Here is a 14894-nt window from a genome sequence, read left to right as displayed (position 1 = left end):
CATGCTGGATGGAAAACTGGAATTTAAATGACCAGACCAGTCACTGTGATCTAAAAGTGTTGTGAGAGGACTAGGAGGAGTCCAGTCTGCATTGAGACCTGTGCAGAGGCTCGGGAACTATGGAAGTAAGTGTGCAAATGTTTGGGAACTGTGGAAGTAAGTGCACAGAGAAGTACGGCATGGAAGGAAAAGGAGGGCTGTGATAAAGAGAGGTCCAAAGAAAAATTGTGGGAGAAATGATAGGGAGAAAAGTAAGCACGTCCATGTAAAGTGACTTTGGTTGGCATTTATACCTAGTTGATACCGAGGTTTTACTATGTAGAACATGACTTTGCTGTTGATAGAAACATTGCCACTAAAAACTGCACTCTGCATGTAAAGCTGCAAAAATTTTTGTGCCAGTGCACCCTGCTTTGCTTTGTGTACCTGGACTAAAACACACCCTTATAATTGCTATGATGCCAGAAAGGCTTGCTGCTCTGCACTACCATGAGTAAAGTGGCAGAACTTACAAGCATAGATGAATCCTTGAAGACCTCGGGATCTTGTCTGGAGTAAAGAGAGCTTCTGCTGTTTGTTTTGCACTGCTTTTTAAGAATATTTTTTCTCTTTTAGTTTTTGCACAGAAATACTTCCTTATTGCCATATAATCCTCTCGGAGTACTGCATGCACTTAACAGCGTATGCTGGTTTGTTTCCCAAAGGTTTCTTTTCAATGTGCAGGGCTGATGAAGCTTTGAAGAGAAATCTTGAATCACTTTTTTAATGAGGTGTGGAAAGCGAACTGTGGGAATAAGTGGACTTGGCTGGACTGTATCTTGCGTAGGTCCTTCGGGAGCTTTGAATGTCCAAGGGATGCATGAGTTTGATGTTAAGAATATCCCAGAAACATGAAGTTCCTGAAGGAAATACTAATCATCTTCACATGCGTCCTAAACCCTCGCAGCTCCTGAGATTTCAAGCATTTATACTGTATCCATTACTTCAAAGGACATGTGCCTGAAAGGAGTAGTTGGATGGTTCGCAGTAAAGTCTGTAAATATTACAAGGCAGTAAAAATATGTTCTAAGACAATTAATAATGTTAACATTAATAATATGTCTGAACTTCTGTAATTTCAGCAAAATGGTTGGGGGAGGATCCTGACCTCCCTTGCCTCTGGAGCAAGGCAGAAGCACTATTCAAAGTGCCAGGGAAAAGAATAACCGAGAAACGTCATGCCTCAGCCCTTGGGAAAGATAAGCTAGATCCAGAAAGTATGAGAGGCATTTCTGCACACGTCAGTGCAGAGAGGGGACATACTTTTCTCTGAAGTGCTTGAAATACTTCATCTGTTTAGGAGGAGTTACAGCAGCAGTAATCAATGAGGTATTAGCTAAGAACCTCACGAAGTAACGGGGAGGATTTTATATTAACCACAAAAAACCTTAGGGGCTCATACTTGTATGTGCAATCATCTCTCTTTGCCAAGAACACGAAATGGCTTTGTTTTGTGGTCCAGACAGCACTAAAAGCACAGGGACTCCCTCTTTGCACAAGTGAGAAGGCTCCTGCTTCCCTTAGCAGCCCTTGAGCGCTGCCCGGGCGGCGTGCTGTGGCTTTGCACGCCCGGTGCATGCTGAGTGTGCAGCCAGATGCCTGCGAAACGCCGGTGACCACAGACTCACTTCACTGTATGCTACGGCATTCTTTGGGGAGGAGAGGCTCCTAGCAGCTCTGTTCGTAATGGAAGTGTAAGCATGCAAGCTTTATTACCTGCCACTGCCAGCTCACCAGGAAAGTATGCCATTCCTGCGCCGACGGATATCTAGCTGCTGCTGTTTAATTATCATGTGTCTGCTCTGCCAGAAGCACTGGCCCGCTCCGTCCTTTGGCTTTTCACTGCTGTACACAAAGCAGGAGCCTCTTGCTCCTCTGAATTACTGCTGGATGTTATTACAGCCACTGCAGGAAGGGAAATGCAGAGCAGCAAAGGTTTTGCCTCTCTGCTTGTGAGGGAAGTTTTGGAGGAACTAATTTTTCTGCACGTCTGTGACTTACAAAGTCTGTGCCTGAAACTTATAATGTTTGAGATTTCATAAATCTAAAAAAAAAAAAGAAAAAAAGCATTTCTGCAAACATGGTCCATTGTAATGGTTTAAATGGAGGGGGCCTTCACTGCCTCTTCCTGTGCTTGCAAATGAGTGCTGTCAGCTCAGAGGCAGACCTGTGGTGTTGCCATTTAAGTGCTGTGCAGAAGTAAGGTTATACAAATGCTGTTACAGGCAGAAAAAAAAATACAGCAAAAGAAAGCTGAGGGATTAAGAAGGGAAAAAGAGCACAAAACCCAGCCAAACCAAAGCCACAGGAAATGGATTCTGAATGTAGGCGCAGAAGCTAGACAGAAAGGGATTTGGCAGGAGAGAAATTGTTGCAAGAACCTCAGTGAGAAATATAAGGCCCAGTCCTGTATAAGACATGTCGATGACGAGTCTTTAGACCCCAAAATAAACTAATCTGCATGGCAATATGATAGCCTGCTAGGTCTAGGATCTGAGGAATGAGTGCCTGATAAAAGGGTTAGCAGTGCTGAAAAAAGGAAGGAAAGGTGGGAGCGGTGCAGCACGTGGAGAGGAGGGATGGCTTGCTGTCAGCTCCTTGGGCTGGCGCAGTCTCACCTACACAGAGACAGGCAGCGAACGCTGCTTCGCAAACGGGTGGGGAGTTTGTTTGCAAAACAGCAGCTCCGGATCTGACAAAAAGGGGTACGCTTCGCATATGCTTATTTGCCAGTTCTTCTGTTTCAGGCAGGATACTCCTCGTTACGCTGGATTCTGGATCCCTTCCCAGCCTCCTGTAGATTTTGGAAAGTCTCCCATTCAGCTGCCATGTGGAAGGCTTTGAACTTAAAATGGGAACAGGCACAGCACAACCGGGGCTGGGGGTGGGTGGCAGTCCTCCCACCCTCTCGCCCTTCTCTCCCCAGTGCGACCACCGCGAATCCGTCCTAGAGCCCCGAGAGCTTGGGGAGAGGCTGTGGGGAAATGTGTTCCGGTACTATGGCAAAGTGTCCTGCTTCAACAGGTGACGCCAGGATTTCTCTGTAAAAACAAAACAAAACAAAAACAAAAACAAAACACAAATAGCTTCCCCTTCAAGAAACGGACATGTTGGTAGAGAAAATGCCACCTGTGCATCAGCTCCCCTCTGATTATAAATGTGCCTTAAGTCAGGAGAAAAAAAAAAAAAAACAAAACTGCAAACTACTCAGCTGATAAGCACAAGCAATTAATTTAGTTGTGGCATACATCAGGTAAACCTCCCTCCTATCAGTGTGAGTTGTGTGCAGCTCAATCTGGCTCATAAAACAAACACAGCTTTGGGCAGCTACTCGGCAGAGCCCCGTCCTGCTTCATCCCACTCAGAAGCGTAGTCATGGCCCTCATATGTGACACACTTATTTGTAGATAGGTGTGATGTTTGCAGAAAGGGTCTGAACTGAAAAGACGAAGAGATACCCTGAGATACTGTCAGCATTGCCCTCGATACCCTTGATACACCTGGTGCCAGGTTTACCTGTCATAACGCGTTTCCGAAGATCTCCGTGTTGGCCTGAGGAGCTGCAAAGAGCTGCCGGTGCGCCACAGTGCCACAACCCACTTTCCTCACTTCCTTCCTTGTGCTGTTGAGTAAAGCTGTGGTCACCAGCACAGAAGAAAAACAGAATGGATGTATTTCATCCATCTTTTAAAAGGCTTCATCAGGCTTGTTCCTTGATGCGGCAGAATTGTGTTTGATTACACTGCCTCCGTGCTCTTGGTGGCCAGCAACACCATGCGAAGCGCTGCACCTCAGAGGAGGAGGTATGGCCAGGCTCATCCTACCCCTCCTGGTTTTACCTGGGATGGAGATTAGAAAAGCAGTTTTCAGTAGTGATGGGAAGAGCATCACATCGGCGTACACAGGGATTTCTCAGAGTTTCAGATGTGCCAGCACTGTAACAAGAAGCATCACACAGGAAACTCAGACGTCACAGGGCTGAGCTCTGCATTGTTGGTGGGTTCGTGGGTCTTGAAACATCCAAGATAAGAGCTTTGTCCTTTGTAGAATGCATGGGGGAACGAGAACCATCACAGTGTACAAATGAATCAATCTAAGAATAATTATTTTTACATTTACACATTTTTTTTCACCATTGTATTTGAGAAATAAAATCCTTCCATTTTGCCTAAAAGACAGCTTGTTTCTTCTGGGCAGCAAAACGCCTTGTAACTAAGATGCTGGACTGTGCACAGAGATAATTTATTGACAGGAGGCATTGATATTTAAAAATTGATCTTTAAGAATGTAATCAAGTTAGCTGACAAAAGCAGCATAAGAAATGTGCTCTAACCTGTCTTTTCCTCCAGTAAAGTGGAAAAAGAGGAGTATGAGACTTCTTTTGGCATTGTTGTTTGTCTTCATTGATAACACCCAGTGGATCTTTTCTGAATATCTAAGAGAGGGAAGTGTGTTACGTAGCTTGGCCAGTCGCGGTGCTTTGTCCTCCCTGTATCTCCCATCGGTTCATAAGTGTCCCTGAAAGCGGACACGCTCACGGCCAGGTGATGCACTGCCAAGGTGACAAACACACAGCTACCCAGGAGCTCTGTGGAGCTGTCTCTTATCTTGTCTTGAAGCTACATCCCACAGGCAATGTGCAGGTACTTGTTCCTCCACACCCTCCAGAGGAGGTGATATTGGTGTAGTAAGAGATGCTAAAGCAGCTCAGGAGCAGAATATTGAACTCAAGAAAGCAATCAAATTCAGCAGGTTTTTCAGGGATTTTTTTTTTCCTCTGGGGTCTCCGCTGCTGGTCACTTGCATTTGTGTAGGTACACAGCATCCAGCAGGAGAAAAAAATTCCCTGCTGAAGAGGTTTCCAAGACAGAACAGCAGACAAGATGTGTGAGCAGTCACTGGCAGAAGTTGCAAAGTAGCACTCCAGTCTGCTGGTATTTAACATTCAGTAGTAGGCATGGACCGAGTCCTGCTAATTGTAAGGACATCTTTCTGTTGCACCACACTGGGAACCGTCTGAGTCAGCAGCATTGACGATGCTTCATACAAACACAGTAACGTCTGCCAATACGCCTCGAGGGAGGGGAGGACTTTCTGAAGTAGAGGATGCCTCGTGAATATTTTTGAGCTGTTACCCAAAGAGGAGGGCTGAGCTGCTGCTGCCTGTGGATGGTGTGCCCTTTGCTCCCCCCGTGCTCCTGCCCAGGAGGCAGGCGGCACGCTGCAGGCCAGCTGGCCTGGCCCCCTCGCCAAGCAGGACACCGCTCTGCTGGGCCACAGAAACACCGGTGGCCACGCTTCCTGACCAGAAACCCGCTTCACCCAGCGGGGCGATGTTCCCTCGGGAGCAGAGCACCATCCCCATTTCTCCGTTTTCCCGTTCGGGAGCACTTTGCCTCCTTCTCCCCTCCTGCTTCCCCCGCGGGTGAGCATCGCTGCAGGCCTCCCCTGCGGCCTGGTCACGGGCGCCTCAGAGCAGCGGCTCCCCATGGGGGCTTTGCCTTAAAAACAAGCCTCAGTCGCGTGAGGGGGTTGAACGGCTGCGTCGGGAAAACTGCGTAATGAAGGGCTTTCTGAAGCACGCATTATACCCATTTCAAACTACAAAGCAATTGAAAGATCAGTGGTCAGGGATTTATGAAATGATTTATTGTGTCGGTGACCACGGAGATACTTCTTGCCAATGGAGTACTTTTTTCTGTCACAGGGAGAACAGTTGTTTTTATCCAGGGCCAAAACCCAAAGCCATTATTCATTTTATTACTTAGGCAAAATTCTCATTAAAGACTTAAGGGATTGGCTCAAGACTTGATATTTCAAAGGAGACTGCATTTAGAACAGAAAATAGAAGCAAAATCTCCGCAAACATCCGAGCGTCTCTTTAAACTCCTTCTACAAACACATTAAGTCCATCCACTGTGATGCAAAGAGGGAAAGTTAGTTCAGCCACAATCCCCACTCTTCCTGCATGCCAAGAGATTGCTACATGGATTTGTCCTGAAGATAACATTGTTTACGCTCTACCGAGGTAGCCTTAGCACAAGCCCGCTCTGCTGCTTATCGTCCTGGCGCCTGAGAAGGTCTTGGATAGCCTGCAACTAAAAACACGGATGGCGATAGAGCCCTGCAGGTGTGCTGCCAGAGAACCAACGATGTGGTCGCTGGGGCAGACCGAGATGAAAATAAACAGCGTACAGATTTCACATTGGCCCGAGGGTCCCCAGAGAGAGATTGAGGGAACGGTGCGCAAACCGATCAGCAGGCATCGCTGCTGCCTGCTGGGTGTATGTGGTTTCTCCTCCAACGCAGTCGGAGAAGTATCTGTGTACATGCGAGGTACTGGGCGATTCTGCAGGTATGTTTTAATACTTAATTGGATGTTTTTAAAATATGGAAGTGGTTTACCCGTAATACATTATGCTTCCATCAGCCTTTGCCTAGATTTGACAATTCCTTAGGGCAGGAATTATCTTTCGTTGCAGCGTGCATATGGATGACAATTAAAAATTTAGCAATGTATGTGAGAACTGGAAATGACTGTAATTGCCTCAGTGTTTCTGAAGAGCCTTGAAACTTGCTTCTGCAGACTCAGACTAGAGTAGCTCTACGTTTGTACGGAGCGAGCTATCAGATTTCAGAGGTCAGTTTTCAATGTTAGAGTTTCCTACTGTAAGTTAAACCACCTTCCATCCCCAAAACAAAATCTCCCTCTTCATCCATATATAATCTCCCTCTTCACTCATATATCAAAGCACAAAAATGACATCATTCTCTGAATTCTCAAAATTAAAGTGATGAGCAGGAACAGTTCAGGAAGGAGTGATGTAAATTTTACCTTGTCCAGGCTTCTTGATAGCAAAGACAGAAAATGTATTTTTTGAGTATCCAAACCAGCATGAGAGTGAAGCAACTTAATTCACTTTCCCTCGATACAGCCTTAAAATTTTGAATTCGCATTGTCCAGCATGCACAGAATTCACATTGTCCAGGAGAGCAGTTTTATAATTCTGCAGTGTATTCCCCTGAGTCAAGCCATCATTACCTGAAATGACACTCTCAGCTGTTCAGCCAGAAATACATGTGTAGAAATACTCATTTAACTCCAACTGCAGGGCTAATCCTGGCGGATCAGCATTCAAATAAAATGTGTGTCTGCTAGGTAACTTCGTTTAACAGCCTCAAATTGCACCAGGGGAGGTTTAGATTGGACATTGGGAAGAATTTGTTCACAGAAAGGGTGGCCAAGCAGCGGAATATGCTGCCCAGGGAAGCGGTGGAGTCCCCATCCCTGGAGTCATTTAAGAGATGTGTGGACATGGCACTGAGGGACATGGTTTAGGGATGGCACTTGGTAGGTCAGGTTGATGATTGGACTTGGTGATGCTGAAGGTTTTTTTCCAACCTAGACGATTCTGTGATTCTCAGAATTGTGTAGGGACTATCAACTATGGTTAGAGGAGACATTTTTCTCTCCCCTTCCTTCACACCAATGTTCAGCAAACAGCCGTTGTGCATATAGACAGTCGGCTTGCCCATAATTTGTGAACCTGGACAACGCCAGCATATGTCAAGTGTTCCAAAATGTCTTTTCTGTATGGTCTGGGGGAAAAAAAAAAGAAAGAAAGAAAAAAAAAAGAGTTGCAGAGAGAGATCAACATGTGATCACCATATTTAACATGCATATTTAACAGACAGGCATCTGAGTCCATGGCCTCGGTGCCCTGCTTGTCCCCATGTCACCATCCTGCTGGTCCTGAGCGCACTGTGTCCTCCTGGCTGCCCTGGTGTGCTCGGGCACCAGCTGTACGCCAGGCACTTTTGCAAGCTTTGCAAGGGAGTTGGACAGTAGGTGACAGGTTTTCAGGGCAGCCTCTAGGTCACCTGCCGTGGGTCACCTCCCCACACGGGGCTGACACAGCGCTGGGACGAGTGAATGAAGCGTCGCTCCCTGCTATTAGAGCAGTGCAATCCATCCCCAGCCTGACCTCATGCAAACCCTGCTCCTGTATTTATAGAGTGGAAAGAACAAGCACGGCCACTGCCAGCAGAGCCGAAATGCACGGGGTGGTGCAAAAATCTTCCCTACAGGTCCAGATCTGCTCTCACGCTGACAGGGGCTGCCCAGCTCCCCATACAGATGCTGCCTTGTGCTGCCCTCTCCCCATCTGGCCCTTCCCTCACCTGCCCCTCTCTTCTGGGAATGTCCTTTGCCAGCAACAGTGAGGGATCTCCCTCAGCATACAGCAAGCAGCACCCTACAAAATATAGACAAGCTCATGTAGACAGAGCTAAACCTCCCACAAGGTGTAATTTTTCCACTTTTGTTGCTTTTAAATGCAAAACCAACATAAGAAATGTATACAGGAGGTAAACAAGCAGGAGAGAGACCTTGAGACCTGTCAGCTCTGCATTTGGAGAACCTGAGCCCTCAGCAACATCTATGCTAAAGGTTATTTCACAGTGGCTCAAAGGAGAGGCTTAAGGATTTAAGGATTTTGTTAATCAGGCTGCGACACACCTCGAATCGTTCACCTCCGTGGGCTTCCTTTGCAAGAAGCCCGTGCTTTTCCGAACATTTCCAAGTGTAGTTCTCATTACAGCAGCAAGGATGAAAGCAGAGCAGAAGCAGGTCGCGTAGCTTGCAGGCACAGCAGTGCTCGGTGGTTTCAGGGTCTGCGCTAGGGATGGAAGAGCTTTTGGAGCAAGCACCCAGTGGCCACCAGAGCAGCCGCTGTGCCACGCTGCCAGGCTACAGGCTGTGAGAGGCTGGGCGATGCCTGAGGGGAGCGGATGGTCCAGATGATATTCCCTTGCATGCGTTTTTCGGGTGGCAGCACCACAAGAGTATGCAAAGAGCGAGAGGTTTTTTTTAGGGATGAAGCACCTGCACATTTGGACCTTACGACTAATTTTGGGCGGCTTCACTGAACTTGAAACAGTGTAATAAAATGTCCACCATAAAGAAATCGTACTGTAAAAGAGACTCTTTTTTACCGTCTTAAGACCCTGATCGGATGAATTATTAATTACAGGGTCTTTCTGCAGTGATCCTTTCCTGGGTTCCCCCCTCACCCCCAGGGAGGTGCCAGAAAGAGCGAGAGGTGTCTGTTAAGCAATTTTTTTGGCATCCCCAGCTCCAAGGCAGGAAGCCTGTGGTTATATTAACTCTCTGGATTTGGGGGGCAATGCACTTAAACTCCTCTCTCCGTCAGTTACCCTGGAGCAGCGAAGTGCACCCCTCTTTCCGCAATGATTTTAAAGCATTTTGCAAGGGGCAGGCTCCACCAGCACATGACGTGAAAAGGAGAGGAGCAGCCCCAGTGTAAGGGAGGAGAAACAAGCACAAACGTGTCAGATAACCTGCGTAGAGCTGTGCGGAGAGGAGGGTGTCCCTCAAGCCTCTTGCCCCGTGGACATCCGCAGGTACCTGAGCAGCCTTGGCTCCTTGGGGTGTCCCTGGCACGGCACTTCTGGTGTGGCAAGTGACTCATCTCCAGCCTTGCTAAGCAAAAATCATCATCTGTGATAAGCCTGCACACAGACCGTGGCTTCCTGCTGTACGTGACAGATAAAGAAAAACAAGAGGCTTCCAAAAAAATCGCAGAAGTGGTAGAGGAAACTGTTGGTGTGTGCTACAGCCCAGTGAGCACACCTTTTCTTTTTCTGCGGGTGTTTCAGTCTCGCTGCTTCGAGGTGCGCTGCTGCAAGCTGCGTTTCCTATCTGCCTGCCTGCACCCTGATGGTGTGAAAGCTCCACGGGGACAGCAAAGCTGCGGCTGATGTGAGATACAGCCCAGCGAGATCGGGCTGCTCGCTTTGTTCGCACTGTTTATCTGTTCCCCTGCCAGCACGCTTCCCCGTGCCCCTCTGGCGTGCTTTAGCACAAGCCAGCCCTGCGCCATGATTCCCCTCATGCACACAGAAACTGCCCCGGGCAGTCATCGGAAAGCCAGGCTTAATTTAAGTGAGGCATACTGGCAAGAAAGGACAAAGGTGAAGCTTTTTGCCCTCAAAAAGTGTGAAGCTGGCTGCTGCAGTCTGCTGCAAAGGAGATTTCATTTAGGAGCACACACACAAACGTGGCCCAGTAAAATACCATTCAAACTGTACTGGCAGCAGATCGCATTCTTGATGCTGATGTGGTACAAATGGCTTGATGTTTAAGTCAGACAAGAAACAAGATAAATAAATGTATCTACTGCTTTTCTGCCTTTCCATTGGGTTCACACAACACTGTCTGCATCCCTCTTTTTGGCATCACTCCCCCTCTCCATAAGAGGGGCTTTCTACTTCCCCGTGCTCTTGCCCTTTGAAATGCTTTCATATGAAGTGCTGTGGGTCTCTTGTGTTTAAAGAGGAATATTGATCACAGAGGTATAGAAAATACATTGGTACTTACAGTTGAGTTGGAAAAAGTGCTTCTAAGGTATCGTTACTTTGCCACAATAGGATGCTGCAGAGACTTCCATATTAATGTCTGATTTACCACAGCATGACTGATGGAAAATGAGCAATGTGCAAGTGCTGCGACACGGGACATGGAGAGAACAGCAAATGTTTTCATGCATTGATCTGTCTGATGAGTTGATAAACCAGTGAGTTCTGCCTTTAAAACACACTAGAAAAGCATCCGAGGCTTCAGTTTGAAGATACTAGTCTTTCCTTTCCTGGGGCTGAAATGAGTTGAGATTTTTGTTCTTGTCAACTCAACCTCCGTAGTGAAACTTCCAGTGAAAAAGTTTCCAGTGTGATGATGACGATGCCCGAATGGGACACCCAGCTGGGAGGGCAGGAGTGGAAACCCAGCTACAGATAGTCCCAAAACTGCCATCAGGCAGCATTTGGGCTTGCAAAGACCCGGTGAGAATGTGGTGGCTCCATGAGCTGAACCTGTTTGGAAATACACGTATGGAAAACTCCCCAGACAGCCCTGTGTTCTGCCCCTGGGCAGAGGCTCTCCCCCTGCGTGGGGTCAGATCCAGAGTTTGGCTAGCTACAATTACGCCCGCTCTGTTTAGCAACTTCAGCCTTAATCTTGAAATGTTCCCTGGTGCTGGGTATCCTTGAAAGACTGCCTCCTGCTTTCAAATGTCACTGCAGAACCTGCCTGAAAGTCCAGGGGATGGAGGCTTCTCAAGGGTTCAAGCACTCCCGAAGATGTTCTTCTGTGCAGGTAAGGATTTCTGATCCTGCCCCTTCCTGCCCACGTAGCTGTGCCAGATGCTCCTCTACTCTGTTCGATGGTAATGGTCTTTTTGGGGTTGTTTTTCTTTCTGTACCAGGTTGCAACATGAAATGGAGGCGGTTTGCATTGTGAGCTCCCACTTGGCTTCCCATCGGTCACGGAGGATGTTGTGCCTTGGTTGCTGTCAGCTGGTATTACGGGAGCTGCTGTGATGGTTTATTCGTGCTGCATTGCTGTGCCTAAACTCAAAAAAGGAGGCTCTCTTCCAGTATCGACGAGTTTGGCAAACCACAGTGATATGAGGCTAACTCTTGTACGTGGTCCGTGTGAGACTGAACTGCTCTCTCTGCTGTGGTAGCGGGGTTTGCAGCACCCCAGTCTCGCTGAGCGATGGAAATACTGGCAGCTCTCACAGCAGAAAAGGGATTTTCTGCCCAGCATAAACCATTAGCAGAGCTATAGCATATTTGGTAAATAGACTAAGAAGGCGAAGCGAAGCTAGCAAGCCACTATACAACAGGAGGCGTTAAAGAAACCACCGTGTTCCCCAGCTTTGTATAATTAAATAGCTGCTCTGCTTCACTCCAGCCGTGGTTAATCTGCAGCAGTTGTTGAGCCACTTTGTTTGTGTAATACGCAAAGGCAGCCTGCAACGGGCTTCGGTTAGATGCAGAGATTGTATTGTCAAGACGAATAACGCTTGATTACTAAGAGATGGAGTCCTAGCCAGGAACAATACATCTCCAAGTTTACGCCCGTACGATCGGAAGGATAATCTATTGATAATCCAGTTTTTAGGAAGAGTAACTGGAAAAACAGTGTGAGCAGCTGAGATGGCATTCTGCTGTGTGTGTTTGGTGAAAGGATGTATTAGCACTGTCCCCAGCACTTAATCATTGAGTGCAATACACAAAAATAGCCAGGAAAGTTGCAGACTCTGCTGAATGGGTTGAAAGGTTGTGGGAACATGTTCTGGCACAGCCTTGTGCTGTGGTGAGACACACAACAAGGGAGAAAGGATAAACCTTCGTCTCCCTTTCATTCAGCATCAATTCGCTTCCTGGAGCAGAAAAGAAATTCCATTACTCATTTAGGGTAACACTTTTCTAATGAATATAATGTGGAAATTTCTCAGCTGTAAATCTTCGGTCCTGCTCAAACACTGGGAAAAAGCTTTCGTATATTACACAGTGAAGTATTTGTAAACACAGATGAATTGAGTTTAACAGGAACTTTGGTCAGCTGAAAAATAAACCGACAGCGTATTACAACATGACAGCAGACAAGCCAGGCACGGAACCTGCCTGCGGCTCTTAATAAAACCGCCGCTGCTGTGAGTAAAGCCCGAAGCCCGCTGCTGGAGCGAGTTGGAGAGCAGATACCCAAGGAAATTAGGATGAAGAACCACCTGGTTGGCTTCCTGTGATATATGTGAAGAAAAGGTCTGTAAAAACCAGTCATTGTGCCACAGTTAACATCCAGTTAGGTGCCTTGATGCCAGCCTGGCCAAGGCATGAATGCTAACAGTGCCACGAGCTGCTGCTGTGCACACAGGCCGTGCCGTGCTTGTCGCTCTCATTGTCGCTGTTTTCCACCTGACGTAGCTGGGGGTGCTGGGACGAGGACATTCAGAACTTGCTTTCATGTGGAAACACTTCCCTGTTGCCTTCTGGCTAGGAAGCATTTCTGGTTTTACGTAGCACCAGTCACCCAGCGGCCTTGCATCCCTTTCTGAAACACTCAGCCAAAACTGACCCTTTCCAAGGGCAGATTAGGTTAAATCAGAGCAGGCACTCCCTACCCTGGAGTAAGAGCAGCCTTTCAACTTGCATTTGCTCTTAATCAGGTTGGACTGGCAAGCGTGGACAACTGTCCCATTGCACAGAAGAAAAAAGCGAGAGGATACAGATAGCAGTCTGATATGGAGGCACAGAGCAGGCCTCCCAAGCCCTAATCTTTCTTTTATGTACCTAACAAGTGTGAGAGGTTTGGTTTCTCCTGCCAATGGCATCTCTTATGCAATGTACTTTGTCCTTTCAGTTTTGTTCTTACATCGATTATTTGTACCTCTGCTTACTTCTGCAAACATCAGCTTTCTCTTTATCATTCGTCTCACTTCTTAGAATAGCTGTGTGTGTACAAACAACTGACTTGTTGTGATGCAACACTCCCAATTTTCACATGACCACCTTGCCATCAACTATCTACAGCAAATCAGTCTCTGCAGGCAAATCAGAGCTTGTTTCATTTATTTCAGTCACATGTTGTTTTCAAGAATCTGATGGATTCCTTAATCTCACCATACACATGCTGCCATTTCCTCTGTCAGTAAATCCATGAAAATTAGCAGAACAGAAATAATGGTAACACTGAATAATTCAGTAATACACCCTGACAATATTTGCTAAGCTCCTGTCAACACAGCCTACTTGGCTCTTGCACCAGCACGCAGTGTAACAGTCCTATGGACTATTATTGGTCTGTTTTTTTTAGATACCTAACACCTTTTGCAGGAATATAACAACAGACTGAGATTATATCACACTGGTGTTAACGTTAGAAGGATAAAACCCCAAACCAACAAGGGTGCTCTCTTATTTTGCCAGTTACAGGTAGGTCGATGTAAGAATGACTGACCGGCTGTACCCAGCTTGGTCTTTGGTGCTTGGATTTGAGTCCATCTCCTCCTCTGCTGCGCTCTCAGCAACAGCACCTGAGAACACACTCATGGGGCAACCAGGCAGTTGCATAATTTACGAGACAAATAATAAAAAAAAAAAAGGCATGGTTACAGAAGTGGATGATTGAAGATACTTTACAGAACAATTCAGCCATTCTTCCTTAGACAAGAGGGGAGAAGTAAATCATAAAGGTGAGTCCTTGAGGTAAATGAAAGACAGAGTGGCTTTGTGTTAATACCGGTAGAGCTACTGCAGTGGCACCTTGATGCGAAGGAATGCAGCGCTTCCCTAGCTGTGGAAATATTTTGGTCTTTTGTATGAAGAATCTATTTAGCTCATGAAAGAGACTGATACGTGTTTCAATCTCACTTCTGAATTTCCTACATATTGGATAAAATACCTATAGCAGTAGAACTATCTTTAACAGAGACCAGAAATAAATAATCTGAGCTAATAATTGAAAGGCAAAGCAAAATGAGTCAGAATCTTTTCACAGTATTTCACCTTTAGAATAATTTATATACAACTGTAACAGACTTGTGATCATTTAAATTCTTTAAATCAAGGGTGAACTGCTTCAAAAAAAAATAACTGCTGTAGCTTCAACACAGTTAAAGGCATGATGTTGAAATTACTGAAACAGGATATTTGAACTTCATTATACATAATCCTTTCTCGACTTTAAGTCCAAGCCTAGTTGTACAAGCCTGGAGTAGTGGGTCTTCATGTTGTAACCCTGCTATACTTGTAGTTCCTAAAATTTTCTTATAAGGCTCAAATTAGGGTGGAAACTTACTTGCTCTGATTTAAAAATAAATAAACCAATTTGAGGCTTAAAAATGAAAAGTAATCCTTGGCTTTAATTTTGCTTTGTCCTTTCAGGACAAAGCTTTCCTAATAACATAGCGCATATTCCTATGAAATAATTGACATGAAATGTTTCTTGTTAAGGTATTTTATAATAAATTATACATGGGCTCCTTGCTGCA

General features: G+C 46.2%; 1 protein-coding gene across 1 annotated transcript; it reads left to right on the top strand.

Annotated features, from left to right (window-relative positions):
- Positions 1-3866: 3866 nt before the first annotated feature.
- Positions 3867-14894, top strand: LOC310896014 (uncharacterized protein). Its single transcript, XM_083827800.1, has 3 exons — positions 3867-6394; positions 11140-11212; positions 11322-14894. The coding sequence occupies exons 1-3, from the start codon at positions 6150-6152 to the stop codon at positions 11331-11333; spliced, it is 330 nt and encodes a 109-aa protein (XP_083683926.1). The 5' UTR covers positions 3867-6149; the 3' UTR covers positions 11334-14894.

This window comes from Anser anser, assembly GCF_964211835.1.
Source record: "Anser anser genome assembly, chromosome: 3".
NCBI lineage: Eukaryota > Metazoa > Chordata > Aves > Anseriformes > Anatidae > Anser > Anser anser.
This window is presented reverse-complemented; position numbering and strand designations above follow the sequence as displayed.